Here is an 18,123-nt window from a genome sequence, read left to right as displayed (position 1 = left end):
CAAAACAGTAAATAAAACAAACAACGCAATGTTTTCATACACCTGCAGTTTTATTTAACAGTTATTTAATAATAGACCAAGAACAACAGATACAGATATCATACGTTATAACATACTTTGTGTTAAAAAGAATCTTTTCTATATCTTTCTTTTTTTTTTTCAGTGGTTGCCACTCCTTTTATGTGGAGCTGTATTCCTATGTGAAACAGAAGCTAGAAGGATCCGCGTGGAACGTCCAATAGAAGAAGAAGAGGAGCAAGAATCCGTCAACTACTATGCCGCAGAACCCCAAGAAAATCAAAGACGGGTAGTTTTAGTCTCATCCGCAGACCAGTATAACGGCCTCTATGGTCAGCCTACTGCGGCCTCTAGAAGTGGACAGGATAACTACATTTCTAGAGGATCTGTCAAATCACACGAATCTACGAGAAGCAAAGAGGCCGCAAGGGCGCCTCCTGTGCAAACCATCAGAAACTACAACAAGGTGAACGATGACGGTTCATTTACTTTTGGTTATGAAGCTGCTGATGGTAGTTTCAAGGAAGAGACCAGAGGTAAGTCATTAAGAACGAAAACGGGTAATCTTTTAATGATGTTCTTTTGACCTATTAACTATACAATAAATCAAGTGACAAGCTTTAAATGACTTCAAACGACAAATGAATGACATAATTGTTTTGACGCCTATCTACCAATACGTTTTAATTGTGGATGAGTAGAACCTATAAAGTGTATTTATACTTTAAATGTCACTGTTGTTCAGTTCCTACTAACTGGGTATTACTTAGTTCCATTCAATGTCCGTGTTTGTCTTATGTTCTCCAATTGATCATTTCTCTGCGTTATTATTCTTTAGGAGATATTGTACTTCTTTGTCCTCGTGATAGACTGCTTCCTGTTTGTTCAGTATATACTTTGCCACATGTGAACACTATACAAGTAAAAGAATTTAGGAAGTACACAGAAACACCAGAATAATAAAACACCACCTTCTTTTCGATCAAAGAGTGTTTTTGACGTTTTTATAAGCCAGTAGGATCTTCATCAGTCTGACGCTGGATGTCAATTGCATAAACTGATGATTTTGACATCTTCTCAAATAAGACTTGATTTAGGAGGTTTTGGTGCTAGATGCTGGATCGTGGGTTTCAGTGTGCTAATGATTTTGGAATCATCTAGTGCGAAATTTAGTCCTCTGGCATAGTAGCAAGTCCACTCGTAGCGTCTTCATCTAGTCCTATAGAAGTTAGGGTGATGATGACACGGAATTTGTCCAACGTTCAAAGTTTGAGATATTTCTCGAGAAGTGACTTTTCAGTTTTCTTTCCCTTCCCTATTGCAACCTCTTTCAGATAAAAAGCTTTGTCTATAGATAGTCTGTCCATTACATCCCAATCTCAGGTCTCAGGTTACTTCGTTGATAAGATGGAAATATACTTTTATAAGATTCTTTCAATTTTTCTCTATTTATTGTCAATTATTTACTACCTCGTATCCATGAGTTTGACAAAATTAACTTCTTTAACAGTTATTAAATTCATTTAAATATTTTCCAAAAAATTATTCAGAAAATAATCTTATATGGAACTATACAGGCTGTTACAAATTCGCTTCTCACTACAGGGATCTCAGAAGTACAGTAAGCCGTACGAAGTAGCTTAAATGGGGGGTAAAGTGCGTAATCAGAGGACCAACATTATGCCTCTAAAAAATCAAGGCTAACATGATTAGTTTTTGAAATATTTGAAAAAAAAAAACCGAAATTTTGGAAATCTGTTTTTGTTTCATTTCAGCCCTGTTTGAGGTAATATTGAAAAAAGAAGAACACTTTCTCATGACCACTTCTTGCCCTCTCTCGAATGGCAAAATCAGTTTTTATATGTAACGTTTCGTCTCTCCAGGATCATCATCAACTTCATTTTTTGAAATACGGCCCTAGAAATATTAAATTTTTTGCAAGCCTTCATGGCCCCCAATACTGTACTGCCTCAGCCCGAACCAGATTCAGACGTTTTGTAGCGAAAAATTCATCTTCAGTGTATTGGTTCCAAATTTATCTAAATTTTTTATTTAAATTTCTTTGTTTATTGAATTATCGTACACTATAAGTGTCGTTAGACCCTGTGACATCCATCTAGTTATTTAAACTAATACCTACCACCACGCGTTACAATAAAACCTGTATTATTATTAACTATTACCATCACTCAATAAGTTATTGCGACAAAATTAAAACATTATTTTTTTTATGACAAATTAATTCTTAAAAATGTTCAAAAATATTTTCGTTTTGGCAAAGGTTGAAAATGAAGATCTGCGTAATCACCGCAACTGTGAAGGAGCATGTCAGATGTATTTGTATGATTGTTCTGAAAAAAATAGATCGGAATTTGTTTGAATTTTGAGCACTCGAGAAGCCTAGAAATAACTATGGACACGGGAATAAAACTGTAACAATGTTTTATTTTGATGCATGGTAGTAATAGTTTAAATAAGTACTTAGTGGATTTCACAGAGTCTAACGACACTTACAGTGTACCATAATTCAATAAACAAAGAAATCTAAATAAAAAATTTAAATTAATTTGGAACGAATGCACTGAAGATGAATTTTTCGAGACAAAACGTCTGAATCTGGTTCGGGCTGAGGCAGTACAGTATTAGGGGCAGTGAAGGCTTGCAAAGATGTAATAAAATTTCTAGGGTCGTATTTAAAAAAAAATGAAGTTGATGATGGTCCTGGAAAGACGAAACGTTACATATAAATACTGATTATGTCATTCGATAGAGGGCAAAAAGTGGCCATGAGAAAGTGTCTTTTGAAAGTTCTTTTTTCAATATCACCTCAAGCAAGACTAAAATTAAAAAAAACGGAATTCCAAAATTTCGTTTTTTTTCAAATATTTCGAAAACTAATTATGTTAGCCTTTATTTTTTAGAGGCATAATGTTGGTCCCCTGATTACGCAACTTTGCCACCAATTAAGCTACTTCGTACCTCTTACCGTTTCCGAGATCCCTGTAATGAGAAGCGAATTTGTAACAGCCTGTATAGAATGTCAAAATTACATTATGTATTTTCGCCAGCTATGTATTTTCTTTTTTGATTTAAGGAATTTGTTACTATATTTTTCTTTATATACTGCCATAATAAAAATAATTTAAGAATGTCGTTATAGATTGAATTTTTTTCATTATCTAACGAAGTTTCTAGTGGTACTTTTGATTGTTTACCTTTAATTTAATAAAACCTATTGAAACCTACAGTTGATACTACATCTCTATCGCTTGAATGTTTATAATTCCCAGAAAAATTGTATTTACAAATTGTAGTTTTCTTATTTTAACTCGCTTCGAACTATCGTCCTTGAATAATTGCTGTATCTATCTCATTAAGTTTATCTAAATTATTGCAAAAACCACTATAATAATCGAATAACAATCTGAAGTTGCTATTTCCTCCTAGTACTATTATTATATTTCTACAATATCCTGTTTCAGATGCAAATATCTGAATACATGTGTAGATACTGAGTGAGTCACCTAGAATTTATAATTGAATTAATCGTTATAAGGCAAGTGGTATATTTTTTGTATTTAGTTGGAACAGATTCCGTGCTAAAAATAAATATACGTAGCGTTCTTGATGAAATAATTAACGGGTAGCTATTTCCATTTTCTTTCTACATCTAGGGGGCTGGGTATTTACAACAATAAGAGTACAATGCACATGGTGGTACGAGAGTGATCTCGTTTAGATCTAGTATTGCTAACATGGATTATTTATGCTTCGAAGACTAGATCAGATATTTTTATACATTACATATCAAAATTATAAAATATCAGTGTAAATAAATTTATACAAGGACGATTTTAATTTTAATAACACTTGTTATTGATATTATCAGTATTATGCAAGAATTTATTTTAAGCGGGAGTTCTTGTATGTTTAGCTGTTAACGGAGTTCTTAACATTATTGTGGGAAATGATATATCCGAGTCTGTAAAAGAAAATTTTCTGCGACATTAAATAATTATTTTATGGCAGCTGGATCTCTAAGGCTCCTAGCTTTGATCCCCCTGATTAATTCTAATTCAAGTGTTGTTATACAAAATGAGAGAATTGCACTTGCAAAATTTGAAGTATACGTATTGAAGATATTGCGTTTAAAATCAATTAGATCTCAGTTTATCCTTCAATATTCTCTAGTCTGAGTTGACAGAAGTCGCACATCTATTTCCTATTAATTTTCAGTGTCTGTTTTACAAATATACTACTCCAATTTTAGGTACTGATTGTGTAGTCAGAGGGAAATACGGATACATCGATCCTGATGGCAACAAAAGAGAATTCACTTACGTATCTGGTAACCCTTGCGACCCCAACGCTCCCAAAGATCAAGACGAATCCCCAGAAGAAAGCAACGAAGCCGAAGCCGACAGTGGCCCAGCGAACTACCCTAGCCGACCCATCCAGCCGATCCGAAGACCCGCAGTCGAATCTAAACCAGCCATAACCCTATTCCAGAACAACTATGCACGGGAAGAAGAACAGCCTGAAGAGCAACTTTTGAGGGCAACACCTCAGGTAAGAATTTATTGTTTAGTATTGGTCTCAATCTAATTGTAAAATTTGTCTTTTGGTTGACCAAAGTCATAATGTTCATTGAAAATGGTATCAGATAAGTAGTTTCAATAATTGTACTAAAAGGTTACTAGTTAGTTAAAGATTTAAAAGTGTTTAAGTAGGCCACCAATACAGAAAGTTAAGGACGGTTTAAATTTGTTTGGAAAGAAACCTATCTTTGCATTAAGTTTTCTTAAAAACATTGCGCCGTTTTACATTGCATTAATATCTATTATAAAACATGTCGACAGGGTTTTTGAAATGGGAGATCAACGTACTTGATTACGAGTAGGTACTTACATTTACTTTCTTAAAAATTATCTTGAAAATATGTTCTAGGTATAGAAACAATCTTGTAAGAAATATAAATGAAAATAAAGAACTACAATGCTGGTGAATATATTAGAATATTAATAAGAAAAATATATATATTCCATAACGTAAACTATTTAAAAAATACATTCAGAAAAAATGCTCTTATGAATGAAAAGTAAGTGAAAGATTAACTATTGGCAAAAAAATTTAAAATTAATGAAAAAGTGAACCTCAACCACTCATATTTCCTAGTTACTTTGACATCACTGTATGAACTCAAAATATTAAAAAATAAACTGGTTATAATGCCTTTCTTTCAAAATATCACCACGGATAGAGATGCTTGAAGTTTAAAAACTTGATACTTCACAATTTGCAAATCAAGCGGCTTGTACATATTTTTGCTTGAGCTTAATAATTAGTAAAACTACTTTAATTTTTTTCATAAATGCTAAATTGTTGAGTAGATGAAATCCCAGTGGAGAAAGCAAATAGTAGCTTGTTAATATTTTTATATTTCCTTTAAAACATTATAAATTCTGTTTTATTTGTTTCTGTAATCTAGAAACCTTCTCGACTACCTCTAATTAAATTTGCAACAATCCTTACCAAAAATATTCTATTGCGAAAACATATTTCTTCTGTTATTAACACGAACAATGATGTTATATGCTACATATTACATTTCTTCTCAGATGTTACTACTGCAAAATACCATGTTGTTTAAAATTAGGAAATAATTAGATATACCAATATTGCAAATGTTCTCGTTATGAAATATGAGCTGATCACTTTTTCCCAAGTGATAATACCTTTCTGTTGGGACTAGAAATACAATAGGTAGTTCACAAGTTTTAAGAAATCGAAATGAAAATATATGTTTCGCAATTTTTGTAAAAATACATAAATATTTGTCCACTTCTATGTATTTTTATTTAATAATTTTCAGTAAATACGTTCAAATATCCATCTCGACAATTTTACTATATACAGTGTGGCCGTTTTAAATATAAACACTTATAAAAGAGGTATTTATTTCCCGAATTAATGTCACATGAGACTTGAATTTTATTTCCAGTTATCAAAGCCTACTTATTATTGTTTCTTCGTTGTCAAATCTGTCAAAAATTAGTTAGCAACTTTTTCAAATAAAATTTGATTATTGTACTGGATACCAAATCAAATTTCTTAAAGAATATTCATTATTAAATGAAAAACTATTATTAATATTTTATGTTATTTTTTTCGCATATCTTGTTTAATTTTAAAGAGGATTTTTTTTTAGATGTAGAGCTTCATGAATTGTGTTTTGTGAAAGAAAATGAGCGTAATCCCACAAAATCCAAGGTGTTACTACCTCCGTTTTTAGGAGTAAGATTCTAATATTTCATATTAGCTATTTCTTGAGAAAATATATATATTTACGCCACTGGTTTTAAGCCCCACCCCCACTCAAAAAAAAACAGGCCAATATCGAATTTTATCAAAAAATTTTAAATAATAATTTTGCCAAATCTAAAATTCACAAATCTTTGCTTTTTTTCATCAATTTATTGTATGAAACAAAACAAAAACCAAAAAATTAAATTAACTAAGCTCTAGTAATGTGGTATTACAATTATTAATAATGTTAGTTTTGACAAATTTAAAAATAATGAAACTGAAACAAAATTTAAATAATTATATTCGTGTTACTTCTATCAATCCACCATTTACTTCTATGCACTTCTCAGTTCTATTACGGACGTTCGTAATTACTTTTCGTATTTGATTTGAGGTAATTTCTACACAGGCTTACATTATCCTAGGACGTAGTTCGTGTACAGTTTGTGGCCTTGATTTATAAACTTTTTGTTTCAATAAACCCTGCAGAAAAATATCTGATGGCGTCAAGTCCGGGAATCTCGGCGGCCACTCAATTAAAGGACTATTTCGTCCTATCCAACAATTCACAAAATGTTCGTTTAACCATTCCCTCCCTGCAGCAGCATTATGAATAGGGCTACAATCTAATTGAAACTTCAGATTAAAGATATTTCTTAAAGGCAAATAATCTATTTGCATTCAAATTGTCGTCAAAAAAGAAAGGACCCATTATTCTATTATTTAGTATTCCACACCAAACGTTAATTTTTTGCGAATATAATGAATTCTTGATTCTCAGCTCACCAGTGACAACAATTTTGGTACGAAACTACCCCATTTGTAGTGAATGTGGAAATAAAATTTCACTTAAAAATTTAGGATTATTTAAATATTCTCCCTGTAGTCAATAAAGAAAACACCGGGACTGTATTCTTGAATCTCTCTCTCTCTACTAAAACTCATTAATCGGTATTCTTGAATGGTGTTCTATTGAGTAATGATGAGTAATGATAGGAGAATTGTTCCCTATTTCTTCTACTAATATTTTCGAGGGAATAGGCAGGGATCATTAAACTTAACCCTATATTTTTTGACATGTTTCACAAATTACAAATTTCGCAATATGTCTGTAATATCTCTAGTTACTGTTTTGTGGTAATATCCTTCGACTTTGAGGAAACGTTCGTATACTTAAAGGATTGTACAATACACGAATAAATTAATAATAGAATAAAATGGATCTGCCTAATATAGTATTAAAGTATTTGTAAGTTCTTCCCAGTTAGCCCTCATTTTCTCTCTAGTGTAGCTGGGTGTTAACTTTCCAGTATACATTTGTTTTTTACCTTCAATATATTCTATTAGAAGTCTTTTTATTTAGAACTTACTGAATTTAGCATCGGTTTTTTATTAATTTTCATATTCTTTCCTTTTTAGACTGCACCTGACACTGACAGACACATAACAATAACTCTAAATAAAGTAGTACTTATTTCATGACTAGCTCATCATTAGTTTTCATTCTACCGCCTATTTCCTGCGTTCTAATTGGTCGGTACATTTGACAACATTGTTCCTCGTTTTTCACTTTCATGGCTCGATCCCTTTGTGTCGATAATCCAGCATGAATTTTGTGATAGAACAGTAGTAGAGCGAAGTGAGGGAACGTTACCCAGGGAGGGAACTATTCTTTCACCGTCAAGAATCGAGCTCCAAAAACGTCTTTCTTCATTTCCCAATTCCAAAGTATTGACAAATTTGGGTTTAAAAACTTTTATTTTATTTTTTGCCAGGCACCTTCTGATATTTTCTTTAGGGATATTAAGATTTAAACTAGCCTCTCTAATACTAGCCCGGGGATTATTATTAAAATATTGTATAATTTGGTTATTATATCTCAAAATTCTACGACGTCCATTATGTCCAGTTTTAAGTACATTTGTTGAAACACAGCCTGTTTCATTGAAAATTTTATTAATATACTGTACACTAATTCAACTTACTCGTCTGTCTGGGTGCCTAGTATTAAATTCTATTGCAACATTTCTTGCGGAACGTACATTATCGCCAATAAGTCGTACAATTTATATTTTGTCTCTTAATGATATATTTTCCGTGGTTATTAACACGAGATAAACTTTACCACACACTAATTCGTTACTTTTGACAATTATCTAACTACCTCATTTTTTGTTTTCCTTCACTTGATATCAACAATAAATAAATGAAAAAAAGTAAAGACTTTGACTGTGAATTTTTGATTTGCCAACAAAATCGCTGTTATTTAAAATTTTTTGAGAAAATTTGGTATTGGTCCGTTCTGGCGGGTCCTGAATCCAGTGGCGTAAATATATTTTTTCTCAAAAAATCCCTAATATGAAATATTATAATTTTACTCCTAAAAACGGAGTAATACCCTTTGGATTTCGTGAGATCACACTAATTTTCTTTCACAAAGCACACTCCATCCGCGATTAAAATTGCACCATAAATAAAGATTTTACAGGATGGTTTAAAAACAAATGGGTCACACTATATTCTGTTACACCCAATATTGACCTCATTGATGACTGACCTCATTGATTACAATATACAGTCATTCAGAACTTATACAAAAAAAATTCTGGATATACAGGGGACTCCTATAAATAGAATTTTGTAAAAAAAAAATCAAAAAGGGCAATTCGAAAATGATTTAAAAATACACTTCTGCACGATACTGGAAACTGATGCACTGTAAAACCTGACCTCGTATAATGCCACCTGCATGGCGGCAAAGTGTGATAAAAACGGCCAAAAACTTGAAAGAATTTCGCAAGGAAAGAAATAAATAAAATTTTACATCACTTATTTTATATCAGCAAATTCAACTGCTTTTGCTACTATTGTTATTATTAATTAATAAAATTAATTTGTGATTTTAAATAATTTGACATACCTGATACAACAACTGTTCAAAATTTTGTCCACCGACGTGTAAACACATTTGGATCTGTCTTACTCAGTTTCCACGAACTAACACAAATGTTGTCTTGCTTCACAATAAATTAAAACGATATCCATCAACTCCGAGTTGCTATACACGCAAGCCATTTTTGACACTACTAAAAAACTATTGTAAACACTATCGCAACGACGATTATAAAATCGGTTTTCAGTATTCGGAGTCGCTGTGGCCACGTTGCTCTCCACCCGTATTGCGAATGACGCTAGAGACTACAGTTGTCCAGCTATGTAATGCTTGAAAGTACTACAAGTTCGATAATTTTTTTCTCGGAAACTATAAGGCTTTTACAATTTTTTTTATAATATTGATTCCATTTTTCATGCTGCATTCCCAAATTTTTGTGGATAAGTTGTGAATTACCCTGTATAGTTGAAATGCAGAGCTATACGTTGTGAAATCAGTGTATAGAAGAACAAACAACAACTAATTTCTCTTGAACCATTACAAGAAGTTTATTATGTTTTGTCTTCAAAATATGTATTTTCCAAATTATTATGAGTAGCTGATTCTGTTGCATCACTAGGTGCAGGGTGTCCCAGAAAAGGGACATCGACAACACTCAGTATGTCGGACACATGCTGTTGCTGTAACTTCTAATGCTGTACTGCTTATAGTACTAGCTTCTTTAGAAAAAGTAAAACCGAGCAAATGAACTAATGCTTAAAGAGGAATATTGAAAGATTTTATCATATCATATTATATTAATTTATAATCATTGCATCACTTCAACCTATAATTTTAAAACAAATAATAACAGCAATCACAGTTAGGATCTTTCGAAAAGTATTCTTGTAAAGAAAGCTCTATAAATTAATATACCTACAAACGAAAATACCAAGATAATTGGTGCAAAATGTTTTTTTTTTCTTGATATACTTTATTTTAATTTGGTACTGGTACAAAAATATCGCAAGAAAACAGAAGATTTTGCTCTTTATATTTCTGATACTTACAATTTTATAGGAAGAAATGACAGTATCGAGCATATGAATATTCTAACATGCAAAATATTAGTTAGTATTATGGATGAACATGTAGTTATAATAAACAAATTTTATAAAATAACTTTAAATTAATAAAAATAAATAAAATAATAAAAAGTAAAATTAATATTTAGATGTCTAACAATTGACTTTTTTCAGTCAATTCGCCGGCCATCATACATCAACCGCCCTCAATATCTTCAAACAGATACCGACGGAGCAGCTCAAGTATATCAACGCGCCCAGGCACTTCCAACCACAACCCCTGCATCAGTTATCTACAAATCGAGCATATTTCCAGTCAATATAACCCCAAGACCTGTTTCGCCTACCCCAAGCGCAATAACGCAACTCCCAGCAACTACCTACAGGCCCCAACTCCTCCAAGTTGCCGTCACTCCTAGACCATCCAGTCAATACACTAAACAACTTCAATCATTCCTACCATCATCAACAGCGGCAACTCCTAGCAGAGACATAGATTTCGATAGCGAGTTCCAGAAGTTCCAGATTGAAAACAATATCGTATCGCCTACTCCAACCCCATTGGCGGGTCAAGCTGCCACAACACCAAGACCTAAACCTGCTAGTAATGCGGGGCAGATCTATTCCACAGCCTTGGTTTACGATCCAAGCTCAGGACAGTACAATAACCAGTTATACCAAACTCTGCCTCAAGCTGACGGCGATTTCCTGTTGAAGCAAAGAATACAGCCCTATGTGGCTCAAACACAGAGGCCACAAGTGAATATTCAACAACTTCGGCAGCAAAGTCCTTTGTATAATCCAAATTTGAGGCAAGCACAGTCACAGGTAAAAAGATATTCTCATATTATACAATATTTGTTTTAAAAAGCAATAAAAGCCTAAATTTAAACAATTATTTGTTGTTCCTGGTTTCACTATGCTCATTTCTAGGCAATTATTTTAATTATTACATACATATTATAGGCATAAATTGTAGTATAGTCAGACGACAAAAGGAGTTGCTATTTTTATTTAACTGGGTACTTCTGTTGCACTGAAAATAAAAATTAAAAAAAAAACTTCGAAACAATTGCTGTTTTCATTCTCAGAACTCAAACTTTAAATCACAAAGTCAAATGTGATAGTTCCTTTTTATTTTGTTTTGTACCTTCCATTGATAGACATAAAATGTCATATGTGGTATCTTCGTTTGCACTATGATTTCATGTCCTCGTCAAATAATAACCCATCGCCTTGTCAAATTTTTGAAATCCTCCGATCACAAGGTCTAGTTTCAAATCATGATTACGAAATTACTGCTAAAACGAGACGGTTATTATTTCTTATGTTATTACTTACTTCATCGTTGAGAATATACAACCAACAACTGTTAAAATTTATCACCATTCAATAATAAACGAGATTTTGCCAACATAATATTTACAAGATTCACACGTATTTTGTATCCCTTTTTTTGTAGAGTTTTTTATAAAATTGGTTTAATTTGCACACTTCCGTGGCAGTTGAACAATTTCCTAGCTGATTCCCACGTTATTAGTTTCGTTTTCTTTATATCTTGAGGGACACATCGCTCTCCTTTTCAGAAGGAACTCTAAAACTGGAGAAGTTCTCTGGTTACTATTAATAGTTACTGTGCCGCTTGTACCCCTTGTCCCAACTTGAATTATTTCAATTTTGGATTTCTGTTGCTCCCTTAAGAGATTTGGCAAAAATGTAATTCTCACCAGAATTCTGGTATTAGTTAGGTCTAACGCGTTTCTGATCTGCGTCTTGCCCTACAATTATTGATTTTCTGGATTGTTATTTTTCAAGGAACACTTGTGCTCCTTTAACGTCTTACTGACGTGTCTTCCCGTTTGTCCAATATATACTTTTCCGCAACTACACGGGATACAGAATTCACGGAAACCTTAGAGTAGATTGTTCTCGCAGCTCGTCTTGGGAAATTCTGTCCTTATCTTCCTTGATGTGTTGTAGAATATATTATTATTAGGTTTCTCTAAAATGTGGCATTTCATGTAAGTACATCGTTGCTTATATAGCAGTATCGTCAAATATTCCTCTTTTTCCTTGTTCTTAGATATCTTTCTGACTCGTTCAATATTCCTGTTCGCGTATTTATTTCCTCTAAGAACAGATCGTGTCCTGATAAGTGTCCTTGGATGGCACGAGCTCGATATAATATATGTTGACAATACTTTGTTGCTGGTCTGGATGCCAGGAAATTAGTAGTAATCTTGGAGTTTTCAAAAGCTTGACAAATAAAATATTGAAGAAGTTTCATCCGTATCATATTGAAAATCAAGCACTGTTACCGTAGCTAGGAAAGTTATTAGTGAAATTGCAGATTAAAAAATTTGGATGAATAGAATTTTGAAAAAAAAATACTCATAGTCGCAAGCTAACTTAAAATAAATACCCTTACAATATTTTTCCCGACAAAGGAACGGTATTTTACACAAAAATGGGTTTTTGCAATAACTACGCAACTTAGGTATAGGGAAGGCTATTAAAAAATTGTAGGGCCTACAGAAAGGCATCTAATGAAATCATAAAACACTGGGTGTTCTATTTGAAAAAGTCCAGATTTTTCAAATTTTAAATTATCACGTTTGGCACGATTTTTTTTGCCACCCTACCCTACCGCAGGTCAACTATTGACACGTTTTTTGAAAGAGCCATCTTCACTCTACGGTTCCTGAAAAATTTCTAGCTGTCATACAATCATAATTATGTCAACTACTAGAAGTGACGAAACATAAGAAAAAAAAATTAAAAGTCGATTATCTCGAAAACTATCAATATTTTAATAGGGATCATAACAAAAAGTCCCGTTAATTTTTCACGTAGAATTCGATGCCATAAAAAATATAGGTTTCCATTTAAAAAAATTATGTTGGTACCTACCCAGAAAAAATGTATACCCTGTATATGCTAACTTTAGAAGAGCTGATTTTGCGGGGTTGTATGGTGCATTGATGGACATTGATTGGTCATTTTTAGGAAATATAGTTGACGTTAATGTTGCACTTGATTTATTTTATGGCAAACTTTATACTATCTTCAATAGTTTTATTCCGACATTTAAAGTATTTAAACGAAAATATCCCCCTTGGTACACGGCTGACATGATTAAGAGTATTAAGAGGAAAGCACGGTGCTATAAGCAGTTTAAGAATACTGGTCGCCATGAGTTTTTGCGTGAATATAAAGAGCTGAGAGCATATATCAAGCATTGTTCTGGATTAGCTTATAATGATTATATAGTTAATGCTGAGCTTAATCTGTGTCATCATCCGGAGCAATTTTGGTCATTTATTCACGCAAAAAACCGTTCCACAAGAATTCCTGGAAGTATGAACTATAACGGTCAAACATTAAATGATCAACAAATTATTGTTAATGCGTTTGCAGAATTTTTTCACAGCGTTTATGTTGATCCCAAGATTAATAATCATACCAACGCTCTTCCGTCCTCGGCAAATTGTATTATTTCATTCAAAAGCATCACTGAGGCAGAGGTGATTGAGGCATCAAAAAGATTAAAAAATAAGTTTACCTGCGGTCCAGATGGTATACCGTCATTCATTGTTAAAGACACGGTCCGAGTTTTAATGGCTCCTTTACTGGCAATATATAATCTTTCAGTTACAACAGGAGTTTTTCCTATAAGTTGGAGAGAGGCGAAAGTGTGCCCTATATTCAAAAGTGGCGATCGCGCTGATATCACTAATTATAGACCGATCTCTATCCTCTGTAATTTTTCTAAGATTTTTGAAATCATTTTGTATAACAGGACATACTCTTTGGTTTCTCAACAAATATGTCCATGTCAGCATGGTTTCATGAAAATGAGATCAACAACCAGCAATCTGGCCGTTCTTTCTCAGTATGCATTGGAAGCGGTGGACAGTGGAGTTCAGTTCGATGTTATATATACCGACTTTGCAAAGGCATTTGACAGAATTAATCATAATATTCTTTTGCAAAAACTTTATAGCTTTGGTTTCAATTCTGATTCAGTCTTACTGTTACAATCATATTTATCCGAAAGACAACAATATGTTTTTTATAATGGTTACGGTTCTGTCAAGTATTTGGCGAAGTCGGGAGTACCTCAAGGTTCAAATTTGGGTCCACTGTTATTTTTGTTATTTGTTAATGACCTTACAACTAGTCTGAACTGTCGGAAACTAATGTATGCTGATGATTTAAAAATTTTTTCTAACATTACCTCCTTAAATGACTGTGTCGTTCTTCAAGGAGAAATAGCAAAAATTGAAGCCTGGTGTAATTTGAACGATTTATATCTAAATGCTAAGAAATGCAATATTATTAGCTTTACAAAGAAGAAATCACCTTATTGTTATAGTTACTTAATTAATCACATCAAAATTAATCGTTTGACTAAAATTAAAGACTTGGGAGTGATCTTCGATCAGGAATTATCTTTTTCATGTCATATCGTGTCCAAGGTCGATGATGCAATGAAGGCTTACGGTTTTATACTTCGCAACTGTAAATCGTTTACTAATGTCGCGTCGCTCATTATTTTGTATTTTTCGTACGTTAGAAATAAACTAGAATACTGCTCTACTGTTTGGAATCCATTCTATTTATGCCATAGAGAGTTACTTGAAAAACCGCAAAGAAAATTTCTCAAATATTTATGTTTTAAGATAGATAATGCTTATCCTGAAAGAGGTACACCATATAGGCAACTGACTGATAGATTTGGATTTCAAAGTTTAGATTTGAGGAGAAAATTAAACTCAGTCACTTTCCTCTATAAGTTATTAAATGGTCAAATTGATTGTCCTGAGCTGCTGAGTAAAATTGATTTTCATGTTCCTAGGCATAATTCTAGAAATACTGATACTTTTTATTGTTTGCGAAGAAGAACTAATTTTTTATTTAAGTCACCTATATATAATATGTGCAACTTATTTAATATGGTGTCACATCTCTGTGATTTAAATCATACCACCTTAAAGTCTATTTTATTAATCCTTTCAGGTACTGTAGATGAAGATTTCTGTTAGTTAGTTATATAAGTTGTTCCCTTTGTTTTTTTTTCCTATTTATTAGTCATTATTACTTTACATATTGTTCTATATGTAATTGTCCTATTATTGGTCTTGACTGTTGGGCAATAAAGCATTATTATTATTATTATTATTATATGCAAATATATTTTCATTTTGTGCAGCTCGGGAAAGTAGGCAATTCTGTAGAAAAAAAAATGAAGTTATATTATCTTTTATTAACCTAGATATTGGACTTACGCGCACTAGTTGGATACGGTGTATATCATTATCACATCATTTTCTAATTTTTTGTAATACAAGGTATTGTTTTTAGAATGCAAGTGCATTATTACTATTTAAAAGGATAGTAGCTAATGAATATAGGAACTACTTATTTTGATTAAGTCATTATTAAGGTGCCTGGATAGAATGTTATGAGAATTTTCTTGTTCATATGTGTTGATTGCAACGCAGCCCAAGGCACTTCTGTACCAATGGATTTAGTCTATAGATATTATGTTCTCCAATGTAGCAGAATAAATTCAATATATTTTCAATAGAATTGTAAGATCCTGAATGCGTTCATGCGGCCCCTCGAAGAGCGGTACGTCAAAGGAATTTGTTTTTTGTATTGTTTTTGTTGAACTACGTACTGGTTTATTAAGACCATCGTGCTGTTGTTGTGGCATGTCATGTTGGAATTGAACTTAATAATTAAAAAAAATTGGGATTCGACACGATAATATCTTCATAAAAAACTAGTTAGGATACTTCTATACGATGCTAGCGGTAGCGATATACAATATTCTTATACATATATTTTAGAGAGTAAAACTATTTTAAGGTTTGTTACTATCCCATATTTCTCAATATGTTAACAATTTGAAATGAACAAGATTCTTGTTACATTTCATAGTAAATTATAAATTCCATAACCTCATAGTCACATTCAATTCGATATGCATTTTTACTAACAAAAATTTGAAAATGCTCTTAAATTTACGATGTTATTCTTGAAAAATAGCAAAAGAATTTTGTTTTCAATACATATTCTGAAAGACATCTTAGTTCTCTTACTATTCATTACAATGTAATGGATGTAAAACAACAAAGAATAAAGGTTAAAGTAAAACTGACTTGCGTATAAACCTTGTCTATTTGAGGCCTTAAACGAACGATATATTTTATTATCTTGACATTCACACTTACATCTTTAAATTAGAAACCCATTTGTTAGTGGCTATCTTTATAAAACTGAAGGTGTGTAATATGTTTAATTGATATATAACTCAATTCATTTTCAGGCTGCCTACCAGGCTCAACAGGCTGAAATTCAGTTCCAAAATTCCGCTCAACTCTACGCCCAGCAGCAAAGAGCAAGAGCTCAGCAACAACAGCAGCAGCAGCAGCAGCAACAACAACAACAGCAACAAGTGAGGCAGTCTGCTGCTCCACAACCCGTCTATTATATTCAACCCTCAGCGGACCAAACTGGAGCATTAGCCACCACCCAATTAGATGCATTCCTAAGAGGGCACAACATCCAATTCTAGATGACAATGGACTATTAATCTATGAACTCGAAAAGTGTACGAATTTAACCTTTACTACGATGTTATTGTGAAAGTGTTACAGTGTTCGACAACTTAATAATACGGTCACGCCCGGATTATGTAAGAGCCGAGTATATGTGCGATTTATTTAATGATTGTAAGGTGTATCGCTGCTTCTTTTCACTTTTTAACTACGTGTTATTCATAACGAACGCCTCGCTTTCATAATTGTATTGGTTTCAGTAATTCATTCTTTTCAAGGTCGCCTTTAGACCTACGCCTCTTTATGTTGACCTTGCGCAAACGAGCAGGTTGTGGATGTAGTAGATCTATTTTTTTGCCATGTGCGTTACATTACCAAACGTTTCTTTAATTATAAAATTTTTATTATACGTGATTAAGTTATATTCACTGGCTACTGAGGATTGTTAATATTCTGTATATAACAATTAATTTTATTTTTCTAGCATTTCTCTTTTAGTAATAAGATTATCGAATTTGTATTTTTGTTATATAATTATCCTTAAATAAAATATTTAATATAAACCACAGCATTTTTTTTCGAAAATAAATAAATTATTGGTATATAATTATGGAAATATTTGTACAAAAAAGGACATATGCATTTTATGCATTTATGATTACAAAATATTTGCGATATCGTCCGCAGCTTCAAAAATTAATTTCATAATTGAAAATGTAAGATAAATACAGAAGAAAAAACGGTAATATAATATTGCCTTTAGCTTTTCTATATAATTCCTGCAAATAATAACCTTCACTTTTAATTGAATAATCTAATAACCCTGCAGATGGATGTTTGATCTAAAACATAAGTAAAATAAAAATATATATATACAGTGGTGATATGAGAAAAAAAAAACAACGAAACAGATTCTACATATCCTCATTTATAATGGATTTATTGGAACTAATTACATCGTGAATAGGAAATACGCCCATTCATGTAACAAGTTAAATGATATAAACATAGGTCACCACAGGATATATGGACACAACACATGCATACACTTTCTTTTTTTATTTCCCTGTTTACTTTCCTCTAGTTATACAAATGTGGAGTGAAATTATTCTTTGAACCTGTTACCTCTCTAATAAGCTTCCTTACGTGATTTGCTGTTATAGGCAGCAGGATCAATCCTACAACGTGGAAGTCGTTCTAGTTTAAGATTGTATGTAATAATGAAGTGGTGCAAGAGAAAATAATATACCTACATACGTTTCCATTTAATTTGCAT

General features: G+C 32.4%; 1 protein-coding gene across 1 annotated transcript in view; it reads left to right on the top strand.

Annotated features, from left to right (window-relative positions):
- Positions 1 to 17,393, top strand: part of LOC108910199 (ras-interacting protein RIP3-like) — an 85,815-nt gene extending 68,422 nt beyond the window's left edge. Inside the window, exons 2-5 of the mRNA XM_018714741.1 lie at positions 164 to 554; positions 4,289 to 4,587; positions 10,456 to 11,109; positions 16,616 to 17,393. Coding sequence (XP_018570257.1) covers positions 164 to 554; positions 4,289 to 4,587; positions 10,456 to 11,109; positions 16,616 to 16,864 — 1,593 coding nt within the window. The 3' untranslated portion in view covers positions 16,865 to 17,393. The remainder of the gene's footprint in view (positions 1 to 163; positions 555 to 4,288; positions 4,588 to 10,455; positions 11,110 to 16,615) is intronic.
- The last annotated feature ends 730 nt before the right edge of the window (positions 17,394 to 18,123 follow it).

This window comes from Anoplophora glabripennis, unplaced genomic scaffold, assembly GCF_000390285.2.
Source record: "Anoplophora glabripennis isolate ALB-LARVAE unplaced genomic scaffold, Agla_2.0 scaffold322, whole genome shotgun sequence".
Taxonomy (NCBI): Eukaryota; Metazoa; Arthropoda; class Insecta; order Coleoptera; family Cerambycidae; genus Anoplophora; species Anoplophora glabripennis.
This window is presented reverse-complemented; position numbering and strand designations above follow the sequence as displayed.